Raw genomic sequence first — 18,603 nt, 5'->3', positions numbered from 1 at the left:
ATGGTGAATAATTTGAATTAACAGGTGTATTTTTTGGAATTTGTGTGGTGGCAATATGGTGTAGGACATGTTTTTGATGAGTGAATCATGTCCTTAGATAATGGAGGGCTTTTTTCCAAGTGAGGGCTGATGTTTGGTCATGGTAGAAATGTGTTTTGGTGCTGAGAGGCTGAATTACTGAAGAGGGGTCTGGTGGAGTGATCAGAAGAGGAATGAAGGGGAATGGAGCCATTAGTAACATCAAAGTGTCTGTTGGCGAGAAAGGGAGAGTGAGATTGCATGAAAGTAAGGTGCAGGCTCACTCATAAACACCTAAACAGCCCTGAAAAGCACTTCATCATCTAGATCAGCTCACGTCGGCTGCGGTATGATGCCTGTTGTTGTTATCGAGGTAGCGGCTGCACATATTTATTTATCTATTCACCGGTAACGAGTGTAGAATAGCAAAGCGCTTCTTCCCTCCGCTGGGGATGAATCTCTGTGATTAAACTGATCAGTGCCATCACTCAGTGTAGCGAAGAGGCGCTTTAGGGCAGCGGCAAACCAAATTAGACAGATGATGGTGTCGTTTGGTATCAGACACCACGCATTTGCTCCCTGCATTGGCTCCGTGCACTGTAGTCACTAGCTACACTCTGATCTACTGCTTGTGTTTAATTAATTTTACATCAGTGTCATTGCTGATTATCTCAGCATGTTGCTCTCCTTCTTACTGAGATAATGCGCGATGGGTGGCGTCGGCGAAAAATATTTTCCAAGATAACTGCTGCTAATTCGCCCGCCCCTCGAACGAAAGGGGGCAAGGCCCCTGAAAATAAACCACCTACCTTTTCAGGCAATGCTGACATCTCAATCGCCCATCTTCTCCCCGTTGCGCCCACAGGCCGAGGGAGAGAAAACAGCTCTCTGACAAATCTAATCCAATTAGGAAATCATTATCTGTGTGATGCGGGGGCCCACCACCTCGATATAAATCGACAGCGAGTTGCACTGTATCCCTTGACGCTCTGTTCGTTAGGCATGCTGAATGTGAAGCTGACAGTCTTCTAATGAAAGTCTGCTTACAATAAGGAAGCTGTAACTGATCATAAACCAAGTTCACGGTGCCAAAGTGGGTGTTTGATAAAGATCTGTAAGCTTTTGAACTTCTGTTCACTTCAGCCTGATCTTTTGAGGCCATTAGTAGGTTTGTACTAGACCTCTGTGCCTTATAGATTTGTTGCCTTGTAACACCGGTTACATTCTGTATGTTTGACTAGTTTGTGCAGTATCTTCACAACTATAATAATGTGAACTTTGGGGCATGTAGTAGTATTGATGATATAAATAGTAGTAATAGAAGTAATAATAATAATAATAATATATTGTTTTTATTTATTTCTAATATAATATAATATTACTATGAAAAACATTTATGTAAAAAAGTTTTTTTTTTTATTTAAACATAGTTTGTGCTTTGTGCTTTTTTCCTATTTATGATATATGCAATATTATAAATTTTCACCGATCTCCACGTAAAACTGATCGTGCAGACCAAACTAAGTCGCAGAGACTTGAAACCTGGAGGGATAGTAGTACTCACACTGCCAACAATGTCACCAAGGCTCATTCCAATTGGCCTGATTGGTGCTACAGCGATCAAAAGTACGAAATCGCTCATGAATCCTTAAGTGTCAGTTATAGGCTCAAGTGTTTTATTTCGTTGGAATTCTTTGCTCACGTCGGACAAAACAAAGCCTCGTGAAATTTTCATGTATTTTGGATATTTTGAAAAACCTACTTTCGCTAAGTAGTTCTAGGTTTTCTGTCCAATAGGCTTCATGCCCAACAGGCTTCCGTTTTCTGCTAAACAGGTCTCGTTGCTTCCGGTTCACGCGTTTTGCATATCCCTCTTTAAATATGAACATGATTTACTCAAGATTCATTCAAAGTAGACACTAAAAATGATCATAACCAATGTCCATCACATATGTGGATTGATATATAAAAGTTTTAAATTTTTATTCTTTTCACTAACATTTATATATAAATATCGAATGAAACGTCCACAATAAACAGCTGGCTTGTTTAACTGATTACCTTAAAAGTCCGTCGATATCGCCATTATTTATTACGGCTATTAACACGTTCTCCGACAAGCGGAAGCAATGAGACCTGTTTTCCGGGGTTGGTCATGTGACGTTCGGCATAAAGCCTATCAGGTCCAAACCAGTGCTGAAACATTGGAATGAGATAACTTCACCAAACTCACCAAAATTTGAAGTCACAGGACATAAGAGGGGAAAAAAACATAAAAATGGCTATACCTACGCAAACGATTTGTCCTATCAACATTAAAATTTCTGAGCACAGCTTTGGTCCAAAGTGCCACAAGTTATTATAAGGACATTTGCGTATCTCAAAAAAACATGGTTGCCATTGCAAGATGAAGTTTGAGCACCTATTAGACAAGGTTAACAGAAGCTGATTGGAACGAAACTTGGTGGGCCTGTTTGACTTGGTTGGCCACTGGGGGGCTGATATGGCATGTTTTTAATGGCATAAACTATTGTACGTTGCACGGTTTACCGCACATACAGGCGATATTTGTATCATTTGTATCCTCATTCCGGACAACTTTGCCTCTAGAACCAACACTTTTAATCAGATAGTTTCCTAAATGATTGAGAAATTGTAGAAAACTTTTGCAAACTAGTCCTAGTTTTTTTTGCTCAATCTGGAAAAAATAAACACTGTAGTACAATTCTCTGGACTCTCTAGGTCAATAATTATCAAAAAAAAAAAAAAAAAGCCCTTTGGGAAGCTATAACAGGCTCAATTAGAAAAGGCACCGGTCCAAATTTACCTAAAATCCTGTAAAGCCTAAAGGAATACTCAAAACTTCACAAAACCTGGTGAGCATATGTGACAGGTGATTCTAAACAAGCATGCAAAGTTTTAAAGAAAATCAGACCACAGCTGGCGCTATAACAGTCATAAACATTAAAAAACATAATATTTCTATGGTAAATTTAACTGTATTTGCCTAAAATGCTTTTTTAATATCTTTTTAGGTGGTTACAGGCCAGCTAAATGTATTTTTTCATGTGTTTAAATGCTTTAATGTGCTTGAACCCTGATAATTGCTGCTTGCAGCTATATTTACTATTATTATCACAGTTGAACACCGTTGTGTTGCTTAATATTTTGTGTGGAAGGTAAAGGCTTTAAAGATCAGCATTTTTTAAACTGAATAGAAAGTTAAAAAACGGCATTTATTTGATATGGATACCTTTTGTAAGTCACTTACCCACAGAGTTTTGAATGCTAGTGTATATTTTGTATGTGGAGAAATGGAGAAATAATCAACAAACTAATAATTATCATAGAGCCAGTCTTACTCATACTCTCACAAATGTCTCATCTTTCTTTTAGCTGGACAGATTTTCCAGTATCCGGATCCCTGGCAGTAAAAAGGAACGGGCACCCCTCTCCCACATGTCCAAGCATTCCTCTTCTGGCGACTGGTCCACTTCATCTGAATTTGAGGAGCTTTCTTCAAAGATCACGTCGGAGAAGGAAATCCTTGCCCTCTTTGAGAAAATGATGGTAAGATATGTAATCGTAGACTTTAAATGTACTTTAAAGGTTGATTCACACTAAAATGAAAAGTCTGTCATTAATTACTCACTTCCATGTCGTTCCAAACCTGTAAGACCTTCGTTTGTCTTTAAACACAAATTAAGATATTTTCAGTGAACTCCGAGAGTTTTCTGACCCTGCATAGCAGTGTTTCCCACAGGTTTGAAGGCAATGTGTGGTGGTCAGCCCGAGGGGGGGGGGGGGTTTAAAAAAACTGTTAATAATTAGTTAAACAGAACTTTATTACATTAATATAACACCATATACAACAGCCTACTTGCTGCACAGTCTGCAACTTTTGTTAGGGCACCTTATTTTGCGACATATTATTGATATTTAACAAATCTATTTCTTTCTCTCCCTGACCTTGTCTTTCTGCTTGAGCAGCACTAGTTGAAGCCTGAAAATATTGTAAACAATAACATAACTAATTACACTGGTCAGACTAAGCTCTGTTTCAGACTGATACCTCCGGTTCAGGATGGTCCTCATCCTCATCACGTGCCTTTTTCAGTCGCGGAAAATACTTTTCAATACTCATCTGGATTGAAGCAGCAAACATTCAGTGTAAGAGTAAAGAAACGACATAATTTATAATACGTTTATTTGATTCACAGCTGCTACATATAGTGTTTTGACCTTGACAACCCAACTAGGCTAGCCTACATTTTACTGCAAACTTGCGACTAGTTAACTTTCTAAAGAAGGCGCAATCGCGTTTGCTAAGGGTCGGGACTTACAGGTAACATCAACACACTGAAACTATTGTATTCAGAATATAAAATATTTTATAGCACTTTTTAATCTGTGATTGTGTGTTAAAAGTGTTCACGAGATACCAACCTTTCGCCAGCCGTCTTCTATCCACAGATGATCCAGACAGATGTGGTGTGCACGGAGGGGAGGGGCTGTGTGCGTGCGTGTGTTTGAGGGAGAGACGCGTGAGTGACAGAGAGATGAAGAGAGAGTATGGAAAGGAGATGCAGTTGAACCCACAGTCTATGAGATGAACTAATTCGCTGCGTGTTTTAAATAGCGTACAAAAGAATAACGAAACGCAACATGTGACGGTCGGTATTGTTTAAAAAAATTTTTTTTGGTCGGTGTTGAATCTGTGGCGGTCGGAATTTAATCTGTGGCGCATCGCCACAGATTCGTATATGTGTGGGAAACACTGCATAGAGAGCAACACAACTACCACGTTCAAGGGCCAAAAAGGTAATAAGGACATCACTAAAATGGTTTGTGACATCAGTGGTTCAACCTTAATTTTATGAAGCTATGAGAATACTTTTTGTGTGCAGTGAAAACAAAAATAACAACTGATTAACGGTCTTGAAATGATTTGAAATGAAATTAAGGTGAATACATAATGACAGAATTTTCATTTTTCAGCAAGCTATCCCTTTAAATTAGGTTGTGAAACACAAACGCATAAATAGAAACAAACATTTTCTGAGAGTGAGGGATTTGTTGATCTGCATTCATGCCACTGTACACATGTCTACTTACTGTGGACATGTATAAACCCGCTAATTATCACTCCTACACAGTGACCTTTATCAACCTTTCAACCACAATAATCACTAGAGGTTTATTTGCAATTATGTTTTAAGGAAACGCAACCTTTTCATAATGAAATGGATTGTTATGGGTCACTGACCTCAATCAGCTTGTATTCATAGTGGGACAAGGCCCTCATGCCTATAAATACACATACTCAAACACTCACTTTTGCATCGTATTGGACATAGTCACTAACAAATGTTTGCAAGCAGCTTAGCTTGTTGTGGTAAATAAAAGAAAATGCACAAAAATAAAATAACCCCTACAATAATTGCATATGATCATATCTGATTCACTAAAACTAAATTTAAATGTACTGATATTTTTATCAATGCAAATGTAAAACGTTATCACCTTTCTCAATCCTTTTGGTTTCTCTAACAAAAACTGTTTTGTTTATATTTTTTAAATATCGACACAATTCTGCAGCTGTTGAGAGTTAACTGAATTCCGTTGCACTTTGGCCACACGTTCATCTCAAGCACATCTATTTCATCAAATTTCCCACAAGTATCTTTTTAAAACACTGCACAGGCTTCCATTGCCTTAGCGCTATCGTATGGAGGTCCCCTTCGGTGCCCTTTCTAAGAGTGGAGGTGGTGTTAGCAGTTGAGCAGCATCTCTGAGTGCAGGATTGAGTGACAGGAGCAGCCACTGCTGGGTAGAGAAGGGAGAGTGTGGATAACGTGGGCAGAGACGCAGTCATTAGTCACGGCAAGTACGAGTTTGGATACATGAGCATGCCAGCAGAGGTGACAGGGCCAACGGTGGTAATGGATGCCTTTCCGCTCTGCGCCCTATCCGAACCTATCCCAGAATCCTCCTCTCTCTCTCTCTTTTTCTCTCTGACACACAAGGGCTGCATCACGTCTGCAAGCCCATCAGTGAAATCTCTAACTGCTCTGCTGATCTATCATCTCAGAAAAGAAAAGAAAGGGAGAGCGCTGTGGGGAGAGGGAAATACGACTGGAGGACACTAGGACTGTTGCACTTTACATCGTATGCGGCCTCTCTCTTTCTTTTCTTCTCTTTCTTATCGATTTTATTGTTCTGTCTTTTGCCTTGAGATTTCCATGCCCTTTCTATCTGTTGATAGTAGTTGTAAACTGTCCACGGTTGCACCCTAGTCCTTTTCTTTGTCTCCGTCTCTGTCAGAGATAGTGAGTTTGAGAAGTGCAGCTTGCTAGTTTGTTTTGGCACAGGACGTGTTGCTTCTGTAATCTGGAAAGTAAAATTGCCAAATATATCTGCCAGTGTCTGTCTTAGCAGTACAACAGGTTTAGATTTATGAACATGCTCATTTCTGTTTCACTGTTAATTTCTAATCATTTCCGAAATTGGCCCTGTTAGATTTTCTAATACATAATTCATGACTTCATCAGTCAGGCTTGTATTAGGTACTAATTTTCCAGAGATCTCACAAAATTGCGCACCAAAATGTGTCCACATAGACAACAGATGTTTAGAATAGCCAATCGTATAACAATTGAGCAGAGATGTTGCTTTATTCGTTAACTAATTTAATTTTTAAAGTGTTTCATTATTTATTCAACACTTAATGACTCCTGCAGAAAATCTGGGCATATTTTTACATGCAGCTTTAACCCTCGAAGACCCAGCGTTGTAGCAGAATTGCAATATTTGCTTAAAACCAATTAAATTATACATAACTTTTGCTGAATACACTACCAGTCAAAAGTTTTTGAACAGTATGATTTTTTTAATGTTTTTAAAGAAGTCTCTTCTACTCACAACGCCTGTGTTTATTTGATCCAAAGTAAAACAGTAAAATGTTTAAATATTTTTACCATTTAAAAATAACTGTTTTCTATTTGAATATATTTTAAAATGTAATTTTATTCCTGTGTTCAAAGCTAAATTGTTTGCATCATCAATCCAGTCTTCAGTGCCACATGATCCTTTAGAAATCATTCTAATATGCTGATTTGCTGTTCATTAAACATTATTATCAATATTTAAAATAGTTAAGTACATTTTTTCAGGTTTCTTTGATAAATAGAAAGATCTAAAGATCAGCATTTATCAGATTTTTTTTTTCTTGGAAATAAATGATAGAAATTAATAGTTTATTAGCAAGGATGCTTTAAATTGATCAAAAGTGATGAAGACATTTATAATGTTAAAGATTTCTATTTCAGGTAAATGCTGTTCTTCTGAGCTTTCAATTCATCAAAGAAACCTGAAAAAATTCTACTTGGCTGTTTTCAACTTAATAATAATAATAATAATAATAATAATAATAATAATAATAATAATGTTTTTTGAGCAGCAAATCAGAATCTTAGAATGATTTCTGAAGGATCATGTGACTGGAGTAATGATGCTAAAAATTCAGCTTTGAAATCACAGGAATAAATGATGTTTTAAATATATCTTCAAGTAGAAAACAATTACTTTAAATAGTAAAAATAATTTAAAATGTAGTTATTACTGTACTTAAATAAATGTAGGCTTGGTGAGCAGAACATACTACTACTTAAAAAAAACTAAAAAAAAACATAAATCTTACTGTTCTAAAACTTTTGACCAGTAGTGTATATGTAAAAAAAAAAAAAAACAGTATAGATGGTCTGAAATCTATTACAGTAGCAGTTTTAATGGGAAAAACATTGCGTATAGCTACCTAGTTGCACAAAAAGTCAATCCTTTTGAAACATCTTTGAGACATTCATTGATTTAAGTATTAAGTATTTAAGTAGTTTAAGTATGCCCTGAAATTTTTAATGTGAGTGCATTCAAACCATTTTGTAGTAAAAATACAATGGTGAGCATTACAAGGTCAAACTTTTTCTGTTACTTCCACAAAATTGGAGTCTATATAGTGGAGTCTACAGCATATGAATAATATAAAACTATATTTTTGCATTTTAGCTGTTTTATTATCGTCTCAGTAATGTAGCTATATGTATTGTTTATATAGTGGTATTAGCGTGAATACGTTATATATGCTTTGATATGAATATTTAAATGGCCAAACAGGGAAATTCTTACTGCTCATGACTGTATCCTTTCTGTTTATAAAATTTTATTGTTTTTCAAATACATTTGTTTGCTGAATTGTGTTGTTCTGCATTTAAAATTTCCACTTTGTGTATTAAAAAAATGTAGGTGAAAATTTGTTTAAATGCCCATCCTAATTATATTCTGATGCAAATTTTGCTTAAATAAATAGATTTTTTATTACTAATGACTTCCTAAAGACATAAAGAATTAAAACAAAATATTTATAACTAATATTAATACTTGGATCGGTAAGGGTTAACGATGCATAAAAGATGCTTTTTGCCCCCATTTGAGATATTTAACACGCACACGCAAGTCTTTGTGTTTTTGTCATTTTCATCTCCTTTCCTTTTTCTTAATGTCATACGATGCAGGGAAGACATATCTGCCTGATGGATTCACAAGCAGAGGTTGACTTCCTGGGGTTTCATTTATTTGCAGTTCCAAAAAGAACAGGTGTTAGACATGATTTGATTCATGTGAGGGTTGAAATGGAAAGATGCAAGTGCTCTTTGCTCTTCTCCGCTATGTTTACAACCAGCATCTCCTGTACTTTTTTCTTTAAAGCAGATATATGTTGAAATTAATATAACTTGTTTAGGTCAGAGGTCTCGCCACTTATGATGGAGATTCTCATAAAGCCGTTCACAGTAGTAAAGAACTTAAGAGGATTTTCTTGTAAAAAGATTTTTTATTCCTTTGTTTACATGTGTGGTCTGTGTTTTCAGGAGGACATGAATCTTAATGAAGAGAAGAAAGCACCTCTCAGAGAGAAGGACTTGAGCACAAAAAGGGAGATGGTCCTTCAGTACATCATCACGGCTGCAAAAACCGTAAGTAAAAGAATGATTGCAGCCGCACCGAACTAACATATAAAACTGAAAGGATGAGGAGTAAATACATTTGATTTCTCTTCCATCCCTTTGAGCATCCTTTTGCTTTATAATCGATTTCCATTACTAACTTTGTCATTAAATAAGAAGATATAATCTTTTGAACCTAAAGGCCATGGGAGGTCATGCCTCAATCAGTTCCTGTGTCGAATGTGTCAGCATCTTTGTAAAACAGAAAATAATAAGAAAAGGTCTGTATGTGTGCCTGTATATCTGTCTTCATTTGTTGTTGTGTGCCTTTGCAGACTACGTGCAAGTCTGTTTTTGTACTAGTGGGTTTGCCCTGATAAAAATATCTGTAACTGCAGGCCTCTTATGAGGACATTGACAGGCTAAAGACTGTATTTATCGGAGATGATTGCCCTCATTTTAGTTTGTCTCTTTTGTTCTCTTGTCCTGAGGTGAGAGGAAGGCGGTGAACCTCCTCATGTATACTTATGAACTCATAATGCTGTGGTAAAGGATGGCAAGATGTGATTTTACATCATCTCCCAATGCGTAGTTTGGCATTTTCTCAAGTAATTTGGAGGTTGTTATGCTAGAATACTGAAGACTGACATTAATATAAAAGCTATTTTTAAAATCCTCTTTTTAATATTTCATTAGTGTGGTTTAGTCATGCCATAACACTTTCTTTAATGTTTTTTCTTTTAAATTATTAACCTTTAGTATTTATTAAGATTATTTACGTCAGTCGGCTTATAGGTTAATCAACTTGCTGCTTGATTAATTCATTTGAGTTTGCTAGTTTAGCATTAGAAACACAAAATTGCATCAGGCACTTGTCAAAAAACTACAGGTTGGGAGTCTTTGCTTCAAGCACTCTTATACATGCTGGTTGGAGCTACCTGCATTAGATTGATTTCTTAGTTTTAAGCCACACCGCTTAGAGGATTGTTTGTCTGTTTTTAAGTCCCGACGTTGGTGAAACAGAATGACAAGCGTGCATGTCTTAGAATTGCATGTGTTCAACAAATCCTCCAGTTCTTCCGTTGCACGACAAGGCTCCACACAAGTGGAAACTCTATATGTAGGATTCAGGCAAGGTGGATAAAAAAAAATGCATTTTTTTTCCAGCGAAATTAATTCCCCAATCTAATCCTCCTGTCGGTTAGCTTTGCGTTCGTTTACAGGGCCTGCGAACGATGGAGGAGAAACAAGAACAAGGGAGTTTAATTATAATGCCGTTTCTCTCTTTCTGCTGAGAATTTAATTATTTTGGAGTGCTTGGAGATTTCAAGATGATTCAATTTGGATTGTGTTTGCTATCTGGAGTGGCTGGTCGGGACTTGTGGTTTTTCTCCAATCAGCTTTAGTCTCTTTCTGCATTTGGAGTACTAAAACTCCTAGACCTTGGACAATCATGATAAAACTCCCATAGTATTGGAATCTATTGAGTTTTCTCAGAAAAAATGACCTCAAAATAGAAGACCAAATACATAAAGTAAAACCTTTTAAAGGCAATAAGGGTGTTTTACAGAAATCAAGGCTTTTTGAAAGGAATACTATTAAACATTTATAGGAAGTACTTCTTAGCCTGCATTCCCAGACGTATAATAAATATTTTTTTTTGCTTTGACTACGACTTTGTTTACTTTTACAAGGTGGAAAAACTTGTTGAAAATCCACTAGCAAATTCAAATTAGTTACTCAAATAATAGTTTGTTTTTCTCTCTTTAATTTGTTGTCTATTACAGTATGTGACGTCACTACTTATATTTCAGCTGAGTCTTATTAATATAATCAGACTTCTGATTCCTACTGTTTATTCAAGCTACCCACAAAAATATGTATACTACCAGTGTACAGTTTTTGCAAAGTATGTTTTTTAATGTTTTTTTTAAAGAGGTCTCTTCTGCTCACCAAGCCTGCATTTATTTGATCCAAAGTACAGAAAATTTAAAAAATATATTTTTACTATTTAAAATAACTTTTCTATTTTAATATATTTTAAAATGTCATTTATTTCTGTGATTTTAAAGCAGAATGTTTAGCAGCACTACTCCAGTTACATAATTCTTCAGATATCATTCTAATATTTTGATATTCTGCTCAAAAAACATTTATTATGATTGTTTAAAACAGCTATATATACTGACTGAATGGTATGCTGTATAATGTTACAAAAGTTTTTATTTCAGACAAATGCTGATCTTTGAATTTTTTAAATATTGATGGTGTTTAATGAACAGCAAATGAGCATATTAGAATGATTTCTGAAGGATCATGTGGCACTGAAGAAAATTTTGCTTTGATAACATGAATAAATTATATTTTCAAATAGAAAGCAGTTATTTTAAATAGTAAAAATATTTCACAATATTACTGCTTTTGTTGTATTTTGAATCAAATAAATGCAGGCTTGGTGAGTACCAGACACTTCTTTAAAACATTTTAAAAAGTCTTACTGTTCAAAAACTTGGTAGTGTAGTTTTGCACATCCTTTCTTGTTAGGTTAGGTTATACAGGTTTTTTTTTTTTTTTAAATTGAATCTGTTGGACAGAACAGACGGTGATGTATTGGTGTTTTCGAAATTTCCCTTTTCATACTCAAATAAGCTGCTTCTCACACTACTTTGACTAGTTTGATGGATGGACATTACTTTAAATGTAGAAAGCGTCCTGGAGTTTCTCTCTCTCTCTTACTCTCTCCTGCACTCGCCTGCTCCTGCCCTCCTTCATCTCTCACTCTCTCCATCTCTTGTCTTTTGACATTCAGGCCCGGTTGTTTACCCCCTGTCTGTGTTCTTGACGAATAATTGCCTCTCAGTGAAGCCTTTCCTGTTGGCTCTGCTCCTTCGTCTCACCTGGTAATTGAAACTATAGATTCTGGCATAGGCTCCCCCCTCTCTCTCTCTCTCTCTCTGTGTTAATAACATTCACCTTTTAAACATTCACCTTGCCATTGCCAGCATAGAGTCTGGGTGTAATTACCATTTGCTGTACCTGGAATAAATGGTCATAGTCAAAGCTTTTGGTCTTCTGGCAATAGATGTGTTGTCATTAGATCTTGTTTAGTGCTCATTAAGTGATATTAAAAGAGCTGGAAACAACAAATCCCTGACATGGGAATACAAGTGGCATAAATGGTTTTGCTTCCTCTTGATTTTAAGGTAGCAAACAGGTTGCTGACTTACATTTTGAAATGTGATAAGGAAGTTGAATGAATTCAGATTCATCTTTGATTGATTGATGGATAGATTCAGTAGATGGAAAGATAGCTGGATCGAGACAGAGTAGAAAAACTCTTGCCTATGAATTTCTTTGAATTGCACTACAGTAAATCTTACTGTCATTCCCAATGAAATTCAAATGAAAATGATAAGCATACCAGCCTCTACTTATGCAGTGAGGATGGTTGGCACTGATTATAGAAATGGTGGATGGTCAGGACACAATATCAGTGTGAGCTAATGGAGGATGTTGACTCATCGTGTTCTGATAGCTAATGAATAAAGACAGACTGCATACACACTCAGACCAACACTCATCCCTTAATTAGTCACAGTATATGTCCATTAGTGACACAGACCAACTGCATTTGAACTGTGAATGGGAAAGCGGTAAGACACAGCAGGAGGGTGAACTCTAAACATGTTTTCATCACTATCATCATAATCCCTACCTCCATTATTTATGATCCCAGGTTCATGTGAGTGTCACATATTTAGAGAAACGCTACTGAAAGTAATGAATCAACAGAATCAATGCTATTCTTACATCCTCATCTGCTTCGTCGGATAATACCTTGCTTGGTAATTACAAAGATTAACCTATAACTAACCTTTCCATTCTGCTTTTGTGTCCTCTTCAAAATATCGCAAAATTGTTGGTCATGAAATAATTATTGGGTTTTAATACTTGGATGATGATGATGGGACTGATAAATGTATCCCACATTCACAGTGTGGCTCTTTTGTTCTGCTCCAGATATGTGCTCTGGAATTCAACCACTTCATTGTAAAAAGGAACAATAGAGCTGGCAAACGTTACATGCATGAAACAGGCCACCATCCAAACTGTAGGTCCGGATGAGCTTGATTATTTAGGCATGGTATCAGGCAACATGCTATCCATCAGTTTACAGACCAATGAATCAAAATCCTTGGTTTGTCATACTGGAGCACGAAGCATGAATTTGGACAGTGGTAATTTTGTTCTCTTAAGGAAATTATGTTCGGCTGATGCTTTTGAAAAGATTTCAGATTGCATTCCAAGGCAGATTTTGAAAATATTTTAGAGATAAGTCCCATTAAAAAGCGTGGCATGAAAACACAACCGTCTACTGGCTGCAAAAACATTTTTTGTTAGTGTATATGTGTGTGCTTGCAAATAAGGCTTTAATGATTGACAATGCTAATAAACCACATTGAGAGCACGTATCTATCTGTACCATTGTTCGTGTTTTCTAAAAGTCAGAGTAATTGGGAGACATAGTTACTGAATAAGGGTTTAAGCAGCCTAGTGTCTCGCTCACTTTCTTTCCTCGTTAGCATGTCTAATATTGTTGCTAGAAGCCATTCGTTCTTACCTGAACTCTTCCACTATCTGACCCAGTGCACACCAAATAGACTCCGATTGAACTTCTGCCAACCTGTGTATAGCAGCTGCCCGTAGGATGTATAGAATGTATAGTTGTGTTAGACTGAAGTGTTAGAACTGAAGTTTTACTACCACCACAGAAAATGGTTCAGGAGCTAAAAGCAAAAATCCAGTGGTATTTAAGGTGTAGTTCACATAAAGTGAACATTAGCCCATGATTTACTCACCCTTAAGGCATTCAGGTGTATATGACTTTCTTCTTTCAGACGAATCCAATCGGAGTTACTTAGAAAATTATCCTGAATCTTCCAAGATTTACAATGACTGTGGGCAGGTGTTTCTGTTGAGCAGTCCAAAAGAACTTTAATAAAGTGCATCCATTCATAATAAAAAGTGCTCCACACTGCTGCGGGGGATTTTTGTAAGAAAAATATCCATACTTAAAAAGTAGTAATCATGTTTCTCTAGCTTGCATTAACTGTCGTACACGAAAGCTGTTCTGGGCAGATGACATAGGATGTACGCGTTGCGTATGTCCCACATAGAAGTGACGAATGCAGAAACGTAGAGGAGAGAGCAAAACAAAACAACGGTCACGAATTAGAAGTACAAAAGCTGAGGATTTGTAAAGATAAATGTTGGAGGATTTTGATGTAAGCCAAGAGGAGACTGGTTTTTCTTTGCTTAAGTAAGGAAACTTTGCTTCCTTTGCTCCTGTAAACAAACATTGGTTTTTGTGAGATCAGTGGTGAGAAAAAGTGGTTATCACGTTTTAAATATGAATATTTTTCTTACAAAAAAGCATCAACACTTGGAGCCATGTGGAGCACTTTTTATTATAGATTGATGCACTTTATTGGACTTCTTTTAGACTGTTGAACAGAAACACCCACAGTGATCCACAGCTGTATTTTTTTTTTTTTTTTAAGTGATGTTCATGAGACCCTTGTATGTCCTGAACAATTAAACTGCCAGCTGTTCTTTTAAAAAATCCTTCAGGTCCCACAAATTCTTTAGTTTTTCAGCATTTTTGTGTATTTAAACCTTTTCCAACAATGACTGTATGATATTTAGATTCATCTTTTCGCACTGAGGGACTCCACTATTACAGAAGGTTCAAACACTCACTGATGCTCCAGAAGGAAACATGATGCAATAAGAGCCAGGGGTGTAAACCTTTGAACAGAATTAAAAATATTTTTCTTATTTTGCCAATTTTTCATTTAGTACCTGCCCTTCAGAAACTACAGAAGATACATGTTTCCCAGAAAACAAAATAAGTAAAATGTTCAAATTCAAAAAGTTTTCACCCCCCAGCTCTTAATGCATTGTGTTTCCTTCTGAAGCATCAGTAAGTGTTCTGTAATAGTCCTTCAGTTGTCCTCAGTGTGAAAAGATATATCTAAAAAAAATACAGTCATTGTTGGAAAGGGTTCAAATACACACAAATGCTGAAAAACTAAAGCATTTGTGGGACCTGAAGTTTTTTTTTTTTTTTTTTTTTTTTTTTTGGAATAACAGCAGTTTAACTGTTCAGAACAAACAAGGGACTCACAAACAAATATCACTAAACAAAAAAAAAAAAAAAAAAAAAACAGCTGTGGATCATTCAGGTAAAAACAATATTAAGAATCAAGTATATGTAGATATTTGAACGGGGGTCATTTTTATAAATTCAACTATTTTCTCTTGTGGACTGCATGTAAACGTCTTTTATGTGAAATATCTTATTCAGGTCAGTACTAAATAAAAAATAACATGCATGTTGTATGATCCCTCTTATTTTGGTAAAATAAATAACATTTTGCAGATTCTGCAAGGTGTAAACTTTTTACCTTAACTGTAGCTTTAGACCCCCTCCTTTAAAGACACAGCTACCAAGGTAAATAGAAGTGTTCATAAAGTACATAATTTTCTTTTAGCTGAAGATACCAAGAATTAGAGGGTTAAAACAAATCACGTTAAGTGGTGTTGTCGCAGTACTACTGAAAGAGTTGTTGCACAATGATTTGGCAGCAGAGTATTTCAAAGACAAGTATGGCTGAAGGTCAGATTTTCAACGTGTTTATTTTCCGTCCATTTGAAGATCTGAAGGTGAACGTATGACATTGGTCATAATTTGATTTTGAAAAAATGTGCCTCTAAAAAGATTGTGGTTATTGAAAAAGACCATTGTGCTTTGACCTTATCACACCAACCAATGCATAACTGTGGGAGGACTTTTATTAAGAACTTTGCAAAAATAAAAATAAAAACCTGCAGCAATGTTTTGTCAAACAGGTCGTTAGTTGAAATCCTCAGAAAATAATGCAATTTCTTTACTCTGTCGCTGTATGATGTTGTCTGTCGTAAGCTGTAAAGAAAAAAAAAAAGACTAATTACAGTTGATCAAAAGCTTTGTTCATTTACAGGCCCAACTCAGTGACACCTCGACTGTGGCATGAAATGTGTCAAAACAGGCTAAACTAAATCATGCTGTCTTTGTAACAAACTGACTGTGGCCTTTCTAGATTTTAATGTGATCTTGCTTTAGGTAATGTTCAGCGTAGATAAAAGAATAGAGTGAAAAAAGAAAATTAAAAGAGGAAAACAATTAAGGCTTGTGTTAATGAATAGGGTTATTTTTAACCCTCTGGGGTCTGAGGGGGTTTTGTGATACAGATAAAGCTCAGTCAGGAAAGACTGTACCTTTCTTTGGTTTTTATACGGATTACTTTATCAGGGAATGTTTTTCAATTTGAATCAGTTCATTTGAAAGTGTACTGTACTGTATTTCTCTTTCACATTGATGAGAAAAAAGCGAGGTGTTCGCGCTGACGCCTCCTTCAACCTCTGGTGGGTTAAGATACACCCAGATTTTGTATGTGTGTTATAGTCTGCACGTTTCCCCAGAATCATTAGAATACAGGGACAATGCACGCTGAGCTGATCTCTGTTCCAAGGACAGCGCTACCATTAGGCAGTCACAACATTCATCAGTCAAATTAGGAATGTTTTATTCAGCGAAGAGAGAAAATGGAAATTCACAGACTCCTCTAAAGGTTATGTAAATAGCCAACAGTGTGCTCTCAGCACTGACAGAAATGCCCACTCATTTATTAACTGCTTAATTAGTTCTTTTTTTCCCTATTTTGCTTCTAATGGTCTGACAGCTGTGCAGCATGGGGGTATCCCTGGAAGATCTCTTGAAGAAACATGGTGTACCTTTTGCTTAAGGCTGCAGCTTTTGTTTGCAGATTTTAGCCAAGGTAACAAATCAAGATGCTGCTTTTGTGAAGTAAACAGAACGGAGGTGTAAAAAAAAAGCTCACTAAAAAGCAAAGTTTGTAGTTTTCGCGTCCTTGTGATGTTTTTAAACCTGTATGACTGACTTTCTTTTGTAGGACACAAAAGGCTTTAGCAGTCCTAGCTTCTCTTTAACCATATAATAAAATTAGAGAATGGGGTGTTTGAACTTCAGAAACCATATCTTAAAATTTAGAGATAAGCTGTATCATATTACTATATTATTGGTTATATATTAAATATCTTCTAATCTAATTTCACTCATTTTCACATTTCAATTACTTTTATCATCATCTAAATTTCATATCAAGTTAGTCTATACAATCACTATTTTTTTTTTTCCATTTTTTTAAACCAGTTTTTTGTTTTATTTTAATTTACTTTATTTTATTTTAACGTATGGGACGTGGTGCCAGGTTTGAGCTCAGTTACATTAAACAGCATTGTTTCTTGTGTCTTTTATATTGACATCAAACCTGACATGACTTGTTTCAGCATATTTGAAAGCTTTGAAAGTCAGGGGAAAAACCATGATAAACCATGAAACCATCAGAATCCTTAAAAAACATGGCGCAAATTTGTGGTCAAACCGCCAAGCACTAGTTCCTGTAAATCTGGTCCAACATCAGGCTCATTTGCAGAATGTCCTCCTATTACTCTGATTATTCAGCATATTTGAAAGCTTTGAAAGTCAGGGGAAAAACCATGATAAACCGTGAAACCATCAGAATCCTTAAAAAAAATGTGGTGCAAATTTGTGGTCAAACCGCCCTGGAACTAGTGCAGGCAAATCTGCTCCAACATCAGGCTCATTTGCAGAATGTTTCTTCTTATTACTCTTGATTAGCTGTGCAGGTGAGATACCCCAAGGTTTATAGAAAACTTCAGCTACGGTTATTCCATAGTTGTACTCATTAGAACAAACTGAAGAACTTGTTCCTCTCTGAGTATTTTTTTTTTTCCCTCAGCCTTCGTTTTGCTCTTGCTACTGTAGTTCCCGACCTCAAACGCACAACATCCCACATCTCATCCCAACCTAGTGATCCAGTGCTTCAGTAGGAGCTGCCAGTGGTGATGAAGATGGATACAGTAAGCTGTAGGAACACACGAGTGAGTGATTGTCTACCCAGATGTAGCTTAGCTTGGTGCTCTGTAGAAAACCACCACTTCCAGAGAAGTCAGTCTGTTTGATGCAGTGTGACAGGACCTTGTGTGTCCTTATGTTGTTTTTCTTGTAAACTGTGGTTGAGTTGCTTCATATATTTTAGATGCTGTACTGTAGCTGTGTGTGTTGATAATAAATAAACAAAAACAGTTCATATTAGAAAGATATGGCTTAGGGCCAATGTGTTAAATATTTACAATGGCACTGGCTGACGATTTACAAAATTTGCAACATGTGAATAACATTCATTTTAATGTAAAAAAGCAGAAAAAAATGGATTTATTATTTATTATTTTTTTTTGTTAATGTATCGCCCAGTTCTTTTAAAACCCAGTTTCATGGTTGTGTTTTAAAGCTAGGTTAGACTTTGTTATTTTAGGATAGTTTGCACTTTTATGTTGTTAAGGGAAACCTTTAACATTCTCTCTCTTCTTGAAGTATTATTGTTGCCAGTGAATGGCAAAACCCTGAGTTTTATATTTCTCCACAATCTCACAAATGCAAGCT

The 18,603-nt window shown here is 36.1% G+C and overlaps 1 protein-coding gene across 1 annotated transcript in view; it reads left to right on the top strand.

Moving 5' to 3' along the window:
* Positions 1–18,603, top strand: part of diaph3 (diaphanous-related formin 3) — a 491,335-nt gene that overhangs the window by 32,578 nt on the left and 440,154 nt on the right. The window contains exons 2-3 of the mRNA XM_073825458.1: positions 3,415–3,588; positions 8,940–9,044. Of these exons, the coding sequence (XP_073681559.1) occupies positions 3,415–3,588; positions 8,940–9,044 (279 nt within the window). The remainder of the gene's footprint in view (positions 1–3,414; positions 3,589–8,939; positions 9,045–18,603) is intronic.

The sequence above is a fragment of the Garra rufa genome, chromosome 20 (genome assembly GCF_049309525.1).
Source record: "Garra rufa chromosome 20, GarRuf1.0, whole genome shotgun sequence".
NCBI classification, from domain to species: domain Eukaryota; kingdom Metazoa; phylum Chordata; class Actinopteri; order Cypriniformes; family Cyprinidae; genus Garra; species Garra rufa.
This window is presented reverse-complemented; position numbering and strand designations above follow the sequence as displayed.